General features: G+C 45.3%; 1 protein-coding gene across 4 annotated transcripts in view; it reads right to left on the reverse strand.

Moving 5' to 3' along the window:
• Positions 1 to 17,738, reverse strand: part of LOC141089434 (MFS-type transporter SLC18B1-like) — a 164,642-nt gene extending 146,904 nt beyond the window's left edge. For all 4 annotated transcript variants that reach the window (XM_073575839.1, XM_073575838.1, XM_073575840.1 and 1 more), the window contains exons 1-2: positions 17,539 to 17,738; positions 1,086 to 1,246 (exon numbers count right to left, since the gene is read on the reverse strand). In XM_073575839.1, the coding sequence (XP_073431940.1) occupies positions 1,086 to 1,238 (153 nt within the window). In that variant the 5' untranslated portion in view covers positions 1,239 to 1,246; positions 17,539 to 17,738. The remainder of the gene's footprint in view (positions 1 to 1,085; positions 1,247 to 17,538) is intronic.
• Between the last annotated feature and the right edge of the window lie 408 nt (positions 17,739 to 18,146).

Raw genomic sequence — 18,146 nt, forward strand, 5'->3', positions numbered from 1 at the left:
ATAAATAGAAATATGATTTTATGGTTCAAATTTGCAAGGAGAAAGTAAGCCATATGTGCATGATATTTCAGAAAATGTATTCACTTTGCTAGTACTGTAAAATGCTGTGTTTTTTCTTGGTGGCAAAAACGCAGCACATGAACAAGCACAAACTCTGACAATATCTACACTAGTCTGGCAATGTTACGGCTTACTAGACAGCCACGCCAAAATACTAACTTATGACACTGGCTACTATGATGCTTTGATCTTTCTGTTGCTGAAGGGGAAGTTACCAGTCGCTCACATCTTCCCCCTCTCTGCACAATAATGCTTACTTTATGTGCTTAGTGAGTATTATTTTGACCACATACATGTGATCCACAACTAATTCATAACGTGGCCTCTGCAACTATGTTGCTAAGTTTTTAGTAAAAATGACAGGAAACAAAAAAGATGACAACAACTAAGTTCCTAAGAGTGCGGAACAACTTGGTGAACTGTGAAACTAGCTTTTAAATAGGTTACTTGCTGATTTTATGGTGGATTTGACCCTTTTTATTGAAAAGGATGAACTCTTCTGAAAAATATAGCTAAATAAGGCTGCGTCTCCACAGCAATTTTGGCTGCAATACACATCATGAGGTCAAAGATCACTATGTGCCGCTACAACATGGCAGCGCAATGGAGGCGAATGGAGTTCACCTCCATTACGATTTGTAGGGTACGGTGACAAGCAAGTTACAAAAAGTTGGACCCATTCAGATTTTGAGTACATTGAGTAGGGACACCTGGATCCAGAAGGTAACAACCTGCAGAAGACAGTGGCACTGATAAAAGATGAAAACGGCAGCTGGTAAGCATACGACTAAGGACAGGGAACTTAGATTGATAAATTTATCACAATTTGGGCCATTTTGACTACTGATAAGTCTCCCACACTCTACATATTGTGGCAGAATATTAACCAGCCACTGCAAGCATCACTTGGCTTTGATGATATGTAGACATACTCCAGAAGATATAAGGCTCTGTTCACATGTATATTTGGATAAGCAAGTGTTCCTTGGCTCCCACCGACTACAAAACACACATTTACACAGTACCTCCTGAGGAAAGAAGGGTCCCAAAACGGAGTAACATATCATGGAGCTAAAGTTAAGGGAGGCAGTAGAAATCAACGTTAGGACTTGATTCCTAGACAGTTTGCGGCTATTGTTGGTGTTATTTTCCGGCATGACGTCAGTGCTCTCAGACATGTTGTGATCTAAAAATAAAACAAATGATTTAAGATGGGAACACAAAGTTGGGATCAGAAAATACAGGAATGAGAATAGATATCTTTAGCAAGTGAATACTTCCATAGTGCCCACAGCGGCCATTCATTGGCTATGGCAAAGAGGTTGGGAAAGTTGGCATATTATTGCTATTGCCACTTGTATTAGGCATAGACTAGCAAGAAACGGTGGAAACCATCAGAGAAGAAGCGTTGAAGGCTTAAAGAAGAATGTAACAAACTGAAATTCATGAGACATTATCCCTAATAAAAAAATCAGATTCAAAACGAAATATTCATTCCTGACCCCCATTGCCTGCCAGAATACTATATGGATACATATTGGTAACAATACCCGTGGAAACACATATTTGGAAACCATTTGTGGCTACAATAATGTTTTGCTATTTTTTTTCTCTGTCGCTTTGCTATTGTAACAACCATTGCATTAGCAAAATATTTTGGGCTTTTTAAGGTGTCTGTCTCATCACACCATTACACTGCAGGTAGCAAAACACTCATTGAAGTAAGAGGCAAAAGAGCAGCCTGCTACAACACAATGAGCCGGGTCAGTATCAGATTCCCCATATACAGTGGGTACGGAAAGTATTCAGACCCCTTAAAATTTTTCACTCTGTTTCATTGCAGCCATTTGGTAAATTTAAAAAACGTAATTTTTTCTCATTAATGTACACTTTGCACCCCGTCTTGACTGAAAAAAACAGAAATGTGGAAATTTTTGCAAATTTATTAAAAAAGAGAAACTGAAATATCACATGGTCATAAGTATTCAGATCCTTAGCTCAGTATTGAGTAGGAGAACCCTTTTGAGCTAGTACAGCCATGAGTCTTCTTGGGAATGATGCAACAAATTTTTCACACCTGGATTTGGGGGATCCTCTACCATCCTTCCTTGCAGATCCTCTCCAGTTCCGTTAGATTGGATGGTGAACGTTGGTGGACAGCCAATTTTAGGTCTCTCCAGAGATGCTCAATTGGGTTCGGTCAGGGCTCTGGCTGGGCAAGTCAAGAATGGTCACAGAGTTGTTCTGAAGCCACTCCTTTGCTATTTTAGCTGTGTGCTTAGGGTCTGCCTTGTTGTAAGGTGAACCTTCGGCCAAGTTTGAGGTTCAGAGCACTCCGGAAGAGGTTTTCATCCAGGATATCTCTGTACTTGGCCGCATTCATGTTTCCTTCAATTGCAACTAGTGGTTCTGTCCCTGCAGCTGAAAAACACCCCCATAGCATGATGCTGCCACCACCATGTTTCACTGTTGGGATTGCATTGGGCAGGTGATGAGCAGTGCTTGGTTTTCTCCACACATACGAGCCGCTTAGAATTATCACCAAAAAGGTGTATTTTCATCTCATCAGACCAGAGAATCTTATTTCTCATAGTCTGGGAGTCCTTCAAGTGTTTTTTTAGCAAACTCTATGAGTGTGTGCACACGTTGCGGATTCTGCTGCGGATCCTCAGCGGAATTGGCCCTGCAGATCCACAGCAGTTTCTGCTGCGTTGTACAGTACCCTCTTAATCTATGTAAATAAAAACCACAGTGCCCACGGTGCGGAATTTTCCACGCGGATTTGGCACCTGCTCCATGACAGGTGTCAAACCGCATGGGAAAACCGCAGAAAATCCACAGATAAACCGCAGGTCTTTTGACCTGCGGATTTAGACAAATCAGCGCAAACAATTCCGCAGCAGAATCCGCAACGTGTGTACACACCCTATGTGGGGTTTCATATGTCTGGCACTGAGGAGAGGCATCCGTCGGGCCACTCTGCCATAAAGGCCCGACTGGTGGAGGGCTGCAGTGATAGTCGACTTTGTGGAACTTTCTCCCATCTCCCTACTGCATCTGTGGAGCACAGCCACAGTGATCTCTGGGTTCTTTGTTACCTCTCTCCCCAAGGCTCTTCTCCCACGATTGCTCAGTTTAGCCGGACGGCCAGGTCTAGGAAGACTTCTGGTGGTCCCAAACGTCTTCCATTTAAGGATTATGGAGGCCACTGTGCTCTTAGGAACCTTGAGTACTGCAGAAATTCTTTTGTAACCTTGGCCAGATCTGTGCCTTGCCACAATTTTGTCTCTGAGCTTCTTGGTCAGTTCCTTTGACCTCATGATTCTCATTTGGTCTGACATGCACTGTGAGGTCTTATATAGACAGGTGTGCACCAAATCAAGTTCTATCAGTTTAATTAAACACAGCTGGACTCCAATGAAGGAGTAGAACCATCTCAAGGAGGATCACAAGGAAATGGACAGCATGTGACTTAAATATGAGTGTCTGAGCAAAGGGTCTAAATACTTATGACCATGCGATTTCCGTTTTTCTTTTTTAATTTGCCAAAATTTCTACATTTGTTTTTTTCAGTCTAGATGGCGTCTAAAGGCGTCTGAATACTTTCCATACCCACTGTAGGATACATGGACTGGCCCACAGGAGAACAGGGGAATCGGGAATCCTCCAGTGGGCCCTCATCCTCTTATATGAACAGTACTTGGCACAATATCACCATGTACAATGACAGCATCTTATTCATTTAACAATCGACCCAGTTCATTGTTGTATAAATTTGTGATTGCGGATATTGTCACATTTGCATGTAGTTGAAAAGTGGGCCTGTAGCGTTGGTTACTGGTGGGACCTTGGCACCCCAGTCCAATACTGTATACATTGCTCATTGGCTAGTGGGATATCTATTTATATACTCTTCTCTGAGCGGATTACTGCAGGTTTAATCTATTATTTATATGCATATCTCTGACTTTACTACTGCATTAAAGGGAACCTGTCACCAGAAAAAATGCTATTAACTGCAGAAATGGGATTAATCTGCAGGTTAACAGCGTTACTAACCTGCCTGGTGCCTGCACGTAGCTGAACTCTGCGGGGAGAAAATTAACTTTATTCGCCCGGAGGTGTCGGTTCAGTCACTGCTCTAAGCATAGAGGGCGGTGCCTGAACCTAGGATTGAAATCGGAACCCTGCTAGGGGGAATAAAGTTAATTTCCTCTCCACAGCTTTTGGCTAAGTGTGGGCTGGTTAGAAACGCTATTAACCCCATATCTGAAGGTTAATAGTGTTTTTTCTGGTGACAGGTTCCCTTTCAGGCTCAGACGCTGCAGAAACGCTTAAAAGAAGCTTCACATTAAATTGCATGTAATTTTGGCTTTTTGTGCCAATGCATGTGTTTTTAAACGCTCAGGAATCGCTTAGGGTGGTTTCACATTTGCGCTTAAGGCCGCAGCGTCGGCCTGCGCACGGCCGCCGCTGAGCCCCGCCCCTGCCGTGCCTCCGCCAGTAGCTCCGCCTACGGACGCATGACGCTGCATGCGTCCCCTATCTTTAGCACTGGGGACGCAGGCCGTGCACAGGTATGCGTTTGGCGGCACATGCGTCCTTTTGACGCTGCGCCGAGCGCACCAAATTGCAACCTGTTGCGTTTGGCGCTGGTCGGCGCAGCGTCAAAAGGACGCATGTGCCGCCAAACGCATGCCTGCGCATGGCCTGCGTCCCCAGTGCTAAAGATAGGGGACGCAGGACGCATGCAGCGCCATGCGCCCGTAGGCGGAGCTACTGGCGGAGGCACGGCAGGGGACGAGGCTTAGCGGCGGCCGTGCGCAGGCCAACACTGCGGCCTTAAACGCAAATGTGAAACCACCCTTAGCAGCTAAAAACGCAGCATGCTCATTAATTTCCGCATTGCTAAGCGTTTTTAGCCTTTTCCAATGTTCCCAGAAAACGCATGGAAAAAAACGCGTCAAAAACGCACATCTTTTGTACAAGAAACGTGCGGAAATAAAACGCACGTTTTCTGGGAAGGGGATCAGTTTCCTGAGCGATTAAAAACGCTAACGTGGGCACGTAGCCTAAAGGGAGTCTGTCACCCTTTTTTCAAATATGAGCTGCCGGCACCGCCATCACGGGCTTATCTACAGCATTCTGTAATGCTGTAGATAAGCCCCCGATGCAACCTGAAAGAGAAGAAAAAAAAGAGCTAGATTATACTCACCCCAGCATTCGGTCCGGTCCAATGGGTGTCGCGGTCCGGTCCCTCCCATCTTCATATGATGCCGTCCTCTTCTTTCCTTCCTGTCGTGGCTCCTGCGCAGGCACACTACTCTGCCCTGTTGAGTTCAGAGTATAGTCCTGCAGCGCGCAGGGAGAGGTCTGGCGCCTGCGCACTGCAGTATTCTGCTCTGCCCTCAACAGGGCAGAGCAGTGAGCCTGCGCCCAAAACGCAACGGGCAGGAATGAAGAGGACAACATCGCTGCAAGATGAGAGGCACCGGGTCGAACCGCGACTCCCTCCGGACCAGGAACATCCCTGGGTGAGTATAATCTAAAGGGCCCGATACACATAGCGATATCGCTAGCAATATCGCTGTAACGTCACTGGATTTGTGACGTAGCAGCGATATTGCTAGCGATATCGCTACATGTGATACTTACCTCCGACCGGCTCCCCCGCTGGTTATCGCTGATCGTGCGAGAACGTCCTGGACCATTTCTCGTCGGGCGCTTCCTGCTGGGCTTCCTGTGGCGCCAACAAGCGACGTGTGGACACGGGCGGGAGGACGTCAGAATCGCCGCGTCTGACAGGTAAGTAGCGACCCCCGACCCCTGCTATGTCGCTGGTGAGATCTGCCTGTGTGGCAGCTCACTAGCGACCACTTAGCGATGCACCAGCAATCCATATCGTTGTCGGGATCGCTGGTGCATCGCTAAGTGTAACGGTACCCTAACTCTTTTTTCTTATCTTTCAGGTTACATCGGAGGCTTATCTACAGCATTATAGAATGCTTTAGATAAGCCCCTGATGATGGTGCCGGCAGCTCATATTCGAAAAAAGAGGTGACAGATTCCCTACTGTTATGCGACATATGATCCACATTTTGTGTTTGTACCAGCAACAGCACTTCTCCATGCCTTGATAAGGTGTCAGGGTGTTTCCATGTTTTTAATATTGGGGGATAACCATCATTTCAATGAAGGATTTTTATATGGTATTTACATTTGATCTGGTTATATTCCTATGACTTTCAGGCATCATATAGGTGTTCAGTGTTTCATTATTGTGCACTTTAGACATTATCGACACAATCAGCCTTGAGAAAGACTCGTGTCGTGAGCCAAAATGTTGCTATATTAGAAATACTCCCCTGGAAGCAGTATCTCCATAATATGGTGCCATAAGGGGGCAGAATGCTGGGGACACAAAAGCTTTAAGCTGTGTTCACACGTTCAGTTGTGCTGCTTTTTTTACGCAAACTAAAAGGTGCTTTTTACAGTACCCGCAATTCTCTGGCACAGCAGGATGTGATTCCCAATTATCTTTGCGATTATAAAAAAAATTATGTCCTCACATGAGCCTGGCAGTTACGATTGGTGCAGTTTAATCAAATTAGTGATATAGTAAAGCGTAAGTAAAGTATAAGTATAGTAAAGTAAACTGTGCCCGACCAATTCAACTCCCCCTACTTTTTTACAATTGCAATTGTGCATTTTTTCATAAACTCTCATAACCTCATTCACACTATGCGTTTTTGCAGCTTTTTTTAAATGCAAATTTTTTGCTGCGTTTCACAGTACCAGCAAAGTCTTAGGCTATGTGCACACACTGCGGAATCACCTGCAGGTTTTTCCCCGCGGAACCACAGGTAAAACCGGAGGTAAAGTGACCTGCAGTTTTGCTGCGGTTTGGTCTGCAGTTTTGCCCTGCGGTTTCACACCTCTACTATGTTAAAGGTGTGAAACCGCAGCGGAATCCGCAGAAACAATTGACATGTTGCGGTTTATAAACCGTGGAAAAAACCGCAGCGTGAGCACTGCGGTTTTGAAAACCCATAGGGTTACATGGTACTGTACCATGTCTGCGGAACTGCTGCGGTTCAGCAGGGCCAAAACTGCAGCGGAACCGCAGCAAAAACCGCAGCGTGTGCACATAGCCTTAGGGTATGTTTACACGCAGCACTCTGCTGCGGATCTGCCTCTGCAGATCTGCAGCAGTTCCGCAGGCAGTGTACAGTATAATGTTATCCTACAGAGAGACAAATGTACCCTGACAAAAAAAGCAGGATAAAAAAAATGCACCAAAAATGAGGCAAACACTCAGCAAAACCTGCTTTTTTTTTACACGGCTTCTTTATTGCTAAGAGAGCAGGTTTTGCCTGCGGGAAAAAACGCATAAAAATTGCAAAGTGCGAACATAGCCTAGAAGTCAAAGAGGGCTAAAACCAGGGCTGACTTATCCCACTAAAATTGGAACTCATGCCCCAACACCTAAATGCGTACATACACACAGGCTAACGCTAGCCACAAGGAAACCAGGGAATCCCCCAGATGACCCCTGTGCAGGAGTAGGACCCCCATCTCACCATACCAGCAGTAGTTGGCACTATACACCTGGTTCACTATGTACAACATCTCATCATTCATTAATCCCTTTGCGGCCTTGGACTTATTGGTATGTCCAAGATTGCCTCCCCTTGTTTGATGTGGGCTCCGGCAATGAGCCAGTAACTTTTCCGTCATATGTCAGCTGATTTCATCAGCTGATATGTGCCAGTAACAGCCACAGGTGGAGCCGTGATCCAACCATGGCTGTTAACATGTTAAATGCCGCTGTCAATTTCCGACAGCGGTATTTAACATTATCGCGCTGGAAGCACATCATAAACCCCGCCCATCAGCACACATGTCATATGACCGAAAGCGAAAGTCGCCAATGGGTTGGCATGACAACCTGGCGTATGCAATGGCGGTTGCCATTGCCTAACTGCTATGAGCCGCCCAGTGGCCGGCGCTCACTGCAGATGACCATTTTAGCTACAAAGAGTAGGCGGGCTGCAGCCATGCTATATGTAGCAGAAGTGATCAGAAGATCGCAGCTTCTAGGCTCCCATTGAAGCAAATGAAAGGTAGAAAAAAAGTTTAAAAATATAAAAGTTTAAATCACGCCCCATTCATGTGTACAAACTGTAAAGCGCTGCGGAATATGTTAGCGCTATATAAAAATAAAGATTATTTATTATTTATTTATAATGAAACAATTAAAAAAAAATCCACATATATGGTATCGCCGCATTCAGAATCACCCGATCCATCAATAAAAAAAGAGAATTAATCCGATCGGTAAATGGCGTAATGAGAATAAGAATAAAAATGCCACAATTATTTTTTTTTGGTTGCCGCAACATTGTATTAAAATTCAATAACGGCCAATCAAAAGATCATATCCAGGGCTGCCACTAGGAATTTCGGGGCCCCATACTGGCAACATTCTCGGGGCCCCTTTGAGACTCCGCCCAGTCTCCACTCCAGCCCCGCCTCCACCCCTCAAACTGTCCACAGTCCCACCTCTCTCTTGGAAAAACTGCACTTCTCATCAATCGCACATTAACAGTTCCCATTACCAGATCACACATCTAGCCAGCAGCTCTTGTTTTGGCCAAAAGATTTTTTAAATCTGCCACCACGACAAGCTAGACTCTTTTGGGCCCTACTCTACTCTAACCTATTAAACATTTGCTAAAATATCCAATACAATTTAGGGATAGTTTTTATTTATTTTTCAATTTTTAAAAAGACCAATAATATCACATCCAAAGAGACAAATACCACCGCACCATGTCCAGACCACATATTACCACCACATAGTGAGCTATAATACCACATACAAGGAACAAATACAGCCACATCATGACCAGACCACATATTACTACCATAGTGACCGAATAATATCACATACAAGGAACAAATACCACTGCACTATGACCAGACCACATATTACCACCACATAGTGACCTATAATACCACATACATGGAACAAATACAGCCAAACCATGACCAGACCACATATTACCACCAAAGAGACAGAATAATAGCACATACAAGGGACAAATACCACCACACCATGTCCCAAACACATATTACCACCACATGGTGACCAATAATACCACATACAAGTAACAAATACAGCCACACCATGACACGACCACATATTACCACCAGTGACAGAATAATTGCACATACAAGGAACAAATACCACGGCACCATGCCCAGACTACATATTACCACCACATGGTGACTGAATACTATAATACTGATCATTACTAAAAAAAAAAACATAATACTATCACCATAAGTGCTATTATACACAGGAGAGCTGTACTTAGAATGTAGTGTCTGTGTACAGGTAATACAGTGATCACCGGTGACATTATGCACAGGACCTCTGTATATAGTGCCAGTGTACAGGTAATACAGTGATCACTGGTGACATTGTACAAAGGCACTGTATATAGTGTACAAGTAATACAGTGACCACTGGTGACATTATACACAGGAGCTCTGTATATAGTGTCAGTGTACAGGTAATAAAGTGATCACTGGAGACATTATACACAGGAGCTCTGTATATAGTGTCAGTGTACAGGTAATAAAGTGATCACTGGTGACATTGTACAAAGGCACTCTGTATATAGTGTATAGTGTCAGTCTACAGGTAACACACTGACGTCTCTAGGTGAAGTCCTTCATCTTTGTTTTTCATCGTTCATTCAGCACACACCGCTATCACGTCTTACAGCCAGGGCTCGTCTCTGCAGGAAATAACAGATTAATCTAGAGCTCCGCTTGCAGAACACATTACTTATTTTTTCCCAACTTCTACACTATACCAGATGAAGAAAAAAAGGCGACAGTGTCGCTCTGCACAGTAACAGGACCGCCCCCACATTTACAACAGTATCCTCAAAAAAATAAAATAAATACATCACTGCAGTAATAATATTCCTCAATTAGCCCCTATGATAATAATAATATCCCCCATCCTGGCCCCCGTGTGTCTCATTCCTGGCTTCAGCCATATTTTCTCTCATCCTGCCCTCATGAGTATCCATTCTACCCCCATATGATCTCCCGATCCTGCCCCGTCTACATCGTATCCATCCTGCCCCATGATCCTGCACCATGTGTCTCCCATCCTGCCCCGTGCTGTGTCTCACTTTCACATTCTGCCCCCCCGTGTCTGTCATATTCTGCCCCCGTGCCTCACATTCTGCCCCTCCTGTGTCTCACTGTCACATTCTGCCCCTCCTGTGTCCTACTGTCACATTCTGCCCCCGTGCCTCACATTCTGCCCCCTCCTGTGTCTTACTGTCACATTCTGCCCCCTCCTGTGTCTCACTGTCACATTCTGCCCCAGGTCCATTCTGCCCCATGTCCATTCTGCCCCCTCCTGTGTCATTACTGTCACATTCTGCCCCCTCCTGTGTCTCACTGTCATATTCTGCCCCCATGTCTCGCATTCTGCCCCCTCCTGTGTCTCACTGTCACATTCTGCCCCCTGCTGTATCTGTCACATTATGCCCCCATCATGTCTTACATTATGCCCCCATCATGTCTTACATTATGCCCCCATCATGTCTTACATTATGCCCCCATCATGTCTTACATTATGCCCCCATCATGTCTTACATTATGCCCCCATCATGTCTTACATTATGCCCCCATCATGTCTTACATTATGCCCCCATCATGTCTTACATTATGCCCCCATCATGTCTTACATTATGCCCCCATCATGTCTTACATTATGCCCCCATCATGTCTTACATTATGCCCCCATCATGTCTTACATTATGCCCCCATCATGTCTTACATTATGCCCCCATCATGTCTTACATTATGCCCCCATCATGTCTTACATTATGCCCCCATCATGTCTTACATTATGCCCCCATCATGTCTTACATTATGCCCCCATCATGTCTTACATTATGCCCCCATCATGTCTTACATTATGCCCCCATCATGTCTTACATTATGCCCCCATCATGTCTTACATTATGCCCCCATCATGTCTTACATTATGCCCCCATCATGTCTTACATTATGCCCCCATCATGTCTTGCATTCTACCCCATCATGTCTTGCATTCTGCCCCCATCATGTCTTGCATTATGACCCATGATCTCTTGCATTCTGCCCCATCATGTCTAGCATTCTGCCCCCATGTCTAGCATTCTGCCCCCATGTCTAGCATTCTGCCCCCATGTCTAGCATTCTGCCCCCATGTCTTGCATTCTGCCCCCATGTCTTGCATTCTGCCCCCATGTCTTGCATTCTGCCCCCATGTCTTGCATTCTGCCCCCATGTCTTGCATTCTGCCCCCATGTCTTGCATTCTGCCCCCATGTCTTGCATTCTGCCCCCATGTCTTGCATTCTGCCCCCGAGTCTCCTTTCCGCCAGGGAAACATATTGCCCCTTTCAATAATAAATTAAAATATTATCTTTTTTATTACCTGGCCTCCCTCCTGTGTTAAAAATGGAGCTGCAGCTGTCTGAGCTGAAAGGACCTGTGGTGACGTCATCATCATTTGATCAAGGGTCGGGCTGATCAATGGTGAAGGCCTGTGGTAATGATGACGTCACCACAGGTCCTTCAGCACTTCTGTAGCTCTGATGTCGGCCGCTGTGGGGGCACTGCTGATGTGTGCGCTGCAGGCCCGGCTGCAGCGCACACTTGGGGCCCGCCTGGCGCCCCATGACATGCAGCACTTGGGGCCCGATGACTGGAAGCACAGGAGCGGGACCCCTGATCTGCGGGGCCCCCTTCTGTACTGCTGTTCATCGGGCCCCATACAGCAGTAAGGGCTGTCATGCCCTGATGGCGGCCCTGATCATATCTACCCCCAAATGGTGTCAATAAAATAGTCAGCACGGTGCACAAAAAATAAGTCCTAATGCATCCCAAGATAACGAAAAACTGAGACACTACAGGTCTCGGAAGATGGCGACTTTTTTTTTTTAAACTTTGGATTTTTTTCACCACTTAAAGGGGATCCGTCACCCCATTTTTCACCTATCAGCTGCCGGCACCGCCATCAGGGGCTTATCTACAGCATTCTGTAATGCTGTAGATAAGCCCCCGATGTAACCTGAAAGAGAAGAAAAACGAGTTAGATTATACTCACCCAGGGGCGGCCCAGGTCCATTTTTGGTCCAATGGGTGTCGTGGTCCGGTGCCTCCCATCTTCTAATGGTGACGTCCTCTTCTTTGCTTCCCATCGTGGCTCCTGCGCAGGCGCACTCTGCTCTGCCCTGTTGAAGGCAGAGTAAAGTACTGCAGTGCGCAGGGAAAGGTCAGAGTTCCGGCGTCTGCGCACTGCAGAACTCTGCTCTGCCTTCAACAGGGCAAATCAGTACGCCTGCGCAGGAGCCACAACAGGAAGGGAAGAATAGGACATCACCGTTAGAAGATGGGAGGCGCCTGATCGCGACACCCATCGGACCCGGACCACCCCCCCGGGTGAGTACAATCTAAAGGGGGCTTTACACATAGCGATATCGCTAGCAATATCGCTAAAACATCACCGTTTTTGTGACGTAGCAGTGATAATGCTAGAGATATCGCTATGTGTGATACTTACCTCCGACTGGCTCCCCCGCTGGCTATCGCTAATCACGCGATAACGTCCTGGGCCGTTTCTCGTCGGCGGCCTCCTGCCGGCGCCGACAAGCGACACGTGGACGCGGGCAGGAGGACGTCATCATCGCCGCGTCTGACAGATAAGTAACGACAGCCGCTACGTTGCTGGTGAGATCTGCCTGTGTGGCAGCTCACTAGCGACCATTTAGCGATGCACCAGCGATCCTGACTGGGTCATATCGTGGTCGGGATCGCTGGTGCATCGCTAAATGTAACGGGGTCCTAACTCATTTTTCTTCTCTTTCAGGTTACATTGGGGGCTTATCTACAGCATTACAGAATGCTGTAGTTGAGTCCCAGATGGCGGTGCCGGCAGCTGATAGTCGAAAAATGGGGTGACAGATTCTCTTTAACCCCTTAACCCCCAAGGATGGTTTGCACGTTCATGACCGGGCCAATTTTTACAATTCTGAACACTGTCCCTTTATGAGGTAACAACTATGGAACGCTTCCATGGATCCTGGTGATTCTGACATGGTTTTCTCGTGACATATTGTACTTCACGTTAGTGGTAAAATTTCATTCATATAACTTGCGTTTATTTGTGAAAAAATGGAAATTTGGCAAAAATTTTGAAAATTTCGCAATTTTCCAACTTTGAATTTTTATGCCCTTAAATCACAGAGATACGGCACACAAAAAACTTAATAAGTAACATTTCCCACATGTTTACTTTACATCAGCACAATTTTGGAACCCAAATTTTTTTTTGTTAGGAAGTTATAAGGGTTAAAAGTTGACCAGCGATTTCTCATTTTTGCAACACCATTTTATTTTTACCGACCACATCACATTTGAAGCCACTTTGAGGGGTCTATATGATAGAAAATACCCAAAAGTGACACCATTCTAAAAACTGCACCCCTTAAGGTGCTCATAACCACATTCAAGAAGTTTATTAACCCTTCAGGTGCTTCACAGGAATTTTTTGAATATTTAAAAAAAAAAGAACATTTAACTTTTTTTCACAAAAAAAATACTTCAGGTTCAAATTTTTTTATTTTACCAAGGGTAACAGGAGAAGTTAGACTGAAAAGCTATTGTGCAGTTTGTCCTGAGTACACTGATACCTGATATGTTGGGGGGAACCACTGTTTTGGCGCATGGCAGAGCACAGAAGGGAAGGAGCGCCGTTTGACTTTTTCAATGCAAAATTGGCTAGAATTCAGATCGGACGCCATGTCACGTTTGGAGAGCCCCTGATGTACCTAAACAGTGGAAACCCCCCACAAGTGACCCCATTTTGGAAACTAGATCCCCTAAGGAACTTATCTAGATATGTGGTGACAAATTTGAACCAACAAGGGCTTCACAGAAGTTTATAATGTACAGCGGTACAATTAAAAAATCATATTTTTTCCTTTTTCCACAAAAATGATCTTTTCACCCCCAATTTTTATTTTCCCAAGTTATCAGGACCCTAAAAGTTATTGTGAAATTTGTCCTGAGTACGCTGATACCCCATATGTGGGTGTAAACGACTATTTGGGCGAATGGCAGAGCTCAGAAGGGAAGCAGCGCCATTTGATTTTTTTGGCTGGAATTGAGATCGGACACCATGTCGCGATTGGAAAACCCCTGATGTACCAAATCAGTGGAAACCCCACACAAATGACACCATTTTGGAAACTAGACCCCCCAAGGAACTTATCTAGATGTGTGGTGAGCATTTTGAACCCCCCAGTGCTTCATAGAAGTTTATAACGCCCGGGCGTGAAAATAAAAAAAATCGTATTTTTCCACAAACATGATCTTTTAGTCACCAATTTTTTTATTTTCCCAAGGGTACCAGGAGAAATTGGACCCCAAAAGTTGTTGTCCAATTTGTCCTGAGTAAGCTGATACCCCAAATGTGGGAGAAAACTACTGTATGGGCACACGTCGGGGCTCGGAAGGGAAGTAGTGACGTTTTGGAATGCAGACTTTGAAGGAATGCTCTGCGGGTGTCATGTTGCCTTTGGAGAGCCCCGAATATACCTAAACAGTGGAAACCCCCCATAAGTGACACCATTTTGGAAACTAGACCCCCTAAGGAACTTATCTAGATGTGTGGTGAGCACTTTGAACCCCCAAGGGCTTCACAGAAGTTTACAATGCCCGGGCATGAAAATAAAAAAATTGTATTTTTTCCACAAACATGGTCATTTAGTCCTTAATTTTTTTATTTTCCCAAGGGTAACAGGAGAAATTGGACCCCAAAAGTTGTTGTCCAATTTGTCCTGAGTACGCTGATACCTCATATGGGGGAGAAAACTACTCTATGGGCACACGTCGGGGCTCGGAAGGGAAGTAGTGATGTTTTGGAATGGTCTGCGGGTGTCATGTGCGTTTGGAGAGCCCCTGATGTACCTAAACTATTGAAACTCCCCACAAGTGACCCCATTTTGGAAACTAGACCCCCCACGGAACTTATCTAGATGTGTGGTGAGCACTTTGAATCCCCAAGTGCTTCACAGATGTTTATAACGCCCGGGCGTGAAAATGAAAAAAACATTTTTTTCCACAAAAATGATATTTTTGCCCCCAATTTTTTATTTTCCCAAGGGTAACAGGAAAAATTGGACCCCAAAAGTTGTTTTGCAATTTGTCCTGAGTACGCTGATACCCTATATGTGGGGGTAAAACACTGTTTGGGCGCATGGCAGAGCTTGGAAGGGAAGGAGCACCATTTGACTATTTCAGCGCAGAATTGGCTGGAATTGAGATCAGACGCCATGTTGTGTTTGGAGAGCACCTGATGTGCCCAAACAGTGGAAACCCCCCAATTCTAACTCCAACCCGAACCCCAACACACCCCTAACCCTAACCTCAGCCCTAACCCTAGCCCTAACCCTAATGGGAAAATGGAAATAAATACATTTTTTTTATTTTATTATTTTTCCCTAACTAAGGGGGTGATAACGGGGGGTCTGATTTACTATTTATGGCGGTTTTTATGTTTGGCAGCTGTCGCACGCTAAAAGATGCTTTTCATTGTAAAAATAGTTTTTGCATCACCACATGCTGAGAGCTATAATTTTTCCATATTTTGACCCACCGAGTCATTTGAGGTCTTATTTTTTGCGGGACGAGTTGACGTTTTTATTGGTACCATTTTCGGGCACGTGACTTTTTTGATCGCTTTTTTTCCGATTTTTTGGGACGCAGAATGAACAAAAACCAGCGTTTCATGAATTTCTTTTGGGGGGGTGCGTTTACACCGTTCCGTGTGCGGTAAAATTGATAAAGCGGTTTTATTCTTCAGGTCAGTATGGTTACAGCGATAACTCATTTAAGTCGTTTTTTTATGTTTTGGCGCTTTTATGCAATGAAAACTATTTTATATAAAAAATAATTATTTTTGCATCGCTTTATTCTGCGAGCTATAACTTTTTTTATTTTTTCACTGATGATGCTGTATGGCAGCTCGATTTTTGCGGGACAAGATGACGTTTTCAGCGGTACCATGGATATTTATATGCGTCTTTTTGATCGCGCGTTATTGCACTTTTTGTTCGGCCGTATGATAATAAATCATTATTTTTTGCTTCGTTTTTTACTTTTATTTTTTAAGGGATACGCTAAAGGGTAACTAATGGGACAGTTTTATAGGGCGGGTCGTTACGGACGCGGCGATACCTAATATGTGTACTTTTATTGTTTTGTTTTTTTTATTTCCAAAAAATGAAATATGGAATTTTTTTTTTTTTAATTTATTGATTTTTTTAAAATTATTTTTACACTTTTTTTTTAACTTTATTACATTGTCCTAGGTGGGACATCGCTGATCTGTCACATCACAGATCACTGTGACAGATCAGCGATCTGTCACAGGCACTGCACAAGGCTTCCTCGTGCCTGCGATTTGTAGGCACTGAGGAAATCAGCTCCCTGCAGGACCCCGTTGCCATCTTGGATTCGGGGACCTGCAGGGATGGAGCCCCCTACAGCACCGCTGCACATTGCGCTGCTGTGGGGGGCTCAGGGAAGCACGGAGGGAGCCCCCTCCCTGCCGATGCTTACCTTTAACCCCTGGTACACCGCGATCGTGTTTGATCGCGGTGTGCAAGGGGTTAATGTGTCGGGGGCGATCCATGACCACCCCTGACACATTGTGCCGGGTGTCAGCTGTGATAATCAGCTGACACCTGGCCACGATCAGCGGTGCTGACCACGTGGGCGCCGCTGATCGCTGTGATGTACTATCCCGTCCCTGGGATAGTACGTCACATGACAGAAAGGGGTTAAATAAAAACTTAGACACATTTGATATCTACAAACTTGTAAAGACCTGGAGAATCTTAATGGCAGGTCAGTTTTAGTATTTAGTGAACATTGTAAAAAAAAAATTGTGAAATTGCACTTTTTTTTTACAATTTCACCATGATTAAAACTTTTTCCCATTTTCCAGTACACGATACGTTAAAATCAATGGTGTTGTTCAAAACTACAACTCGTCCTGCAAAAAACAAGCCCTCACATGGCCATACTGACGGAAAACTAAAGTTATGGCTCTGGGGAGAAGGGGAGCAAAAACGAAATCTCAAAATGGGAACGTGCCAAGGTGGTGAAGGGTTAATAGTGTGCCCATACAGAGGCAGCTGGGAGTGAGGGGCCTGCAATGTCTGCATGCAGAGGGGCCCCAGAGGCTGTTACTGGGGGGCCACTATCCTGGGTGCAGTGGGGGATTCTCCTCACTGTAAGGTGTGAGCCGAGGGTCGCTCTGAGAAGCCCCCCGGAGCCCCTGCTGTGGCCAGGCTTGTGCAGTGCGCCCCCCACAGGTCACCTCCTCCTCACTTACATGTCCATGCGCTCTGCCCGGCTTCTCCTCCCAGGCTCAGGCTGTCATGGGAGCTGCTCCTGACAGAACCTCCGGTGTGCCGGCCCCTCTCCGGTCACATGGAGCAGGATACCGTGTGCAGGACCGTGCCTCGGGAGGCAGCCAGGACTCATTAGCTGCCGGGCAGGAGTCACGTCCTCACAGCCCAGGTTATACAAGGTCATCCATGTTGTTACATAAGGAATCCTGCCAAAGTAAATGTGTCCTTGTAGATGCCTGATTTTTACATTGGTTACATGAGCAGTTTTCTACAGCGGAAACGCGTATATTGCCGCTTGTTTTGCGTCTGGTGTGAGCTAGTGTTTTCTCATCTTTGTTGGACTCGCTATCTCTCATACTGGAGCCTATCTGCTGCCGCCTCCTGGTGGCCAGTTTCTGAACTACCACTGCATGCTAATTTCATTGTTAAAAAATGTGTGGGCTCCCGCATTGACAAATTACCACGGGAGCCCACACATTTTTTTACAACGAATTAACCCCTTAAATTAACACCTACACCTCCCAAATTTTACACATCAACCCTCATCTAATTACTAATGAAAGACATAAAAACAAAACATGAAATGAAA

The sequence above is a fragment of the Dendrobates tinctorius genome, unplaced genomic scaffold, assembly GCF_039654945.1.
Source record: "Dendrobates tinctorius isolate UK_male_01 unplaced genomic scaffold, ASM3965494v1 ptg000046l, whole genome shotgun sequence".
NCBI classification, from domain to species: Eukaryota; Metazoa; Chordata; class Amphibia; order Anura; family Dendrobatidae; genus Dendrobates; species Dendrobates tinctorius.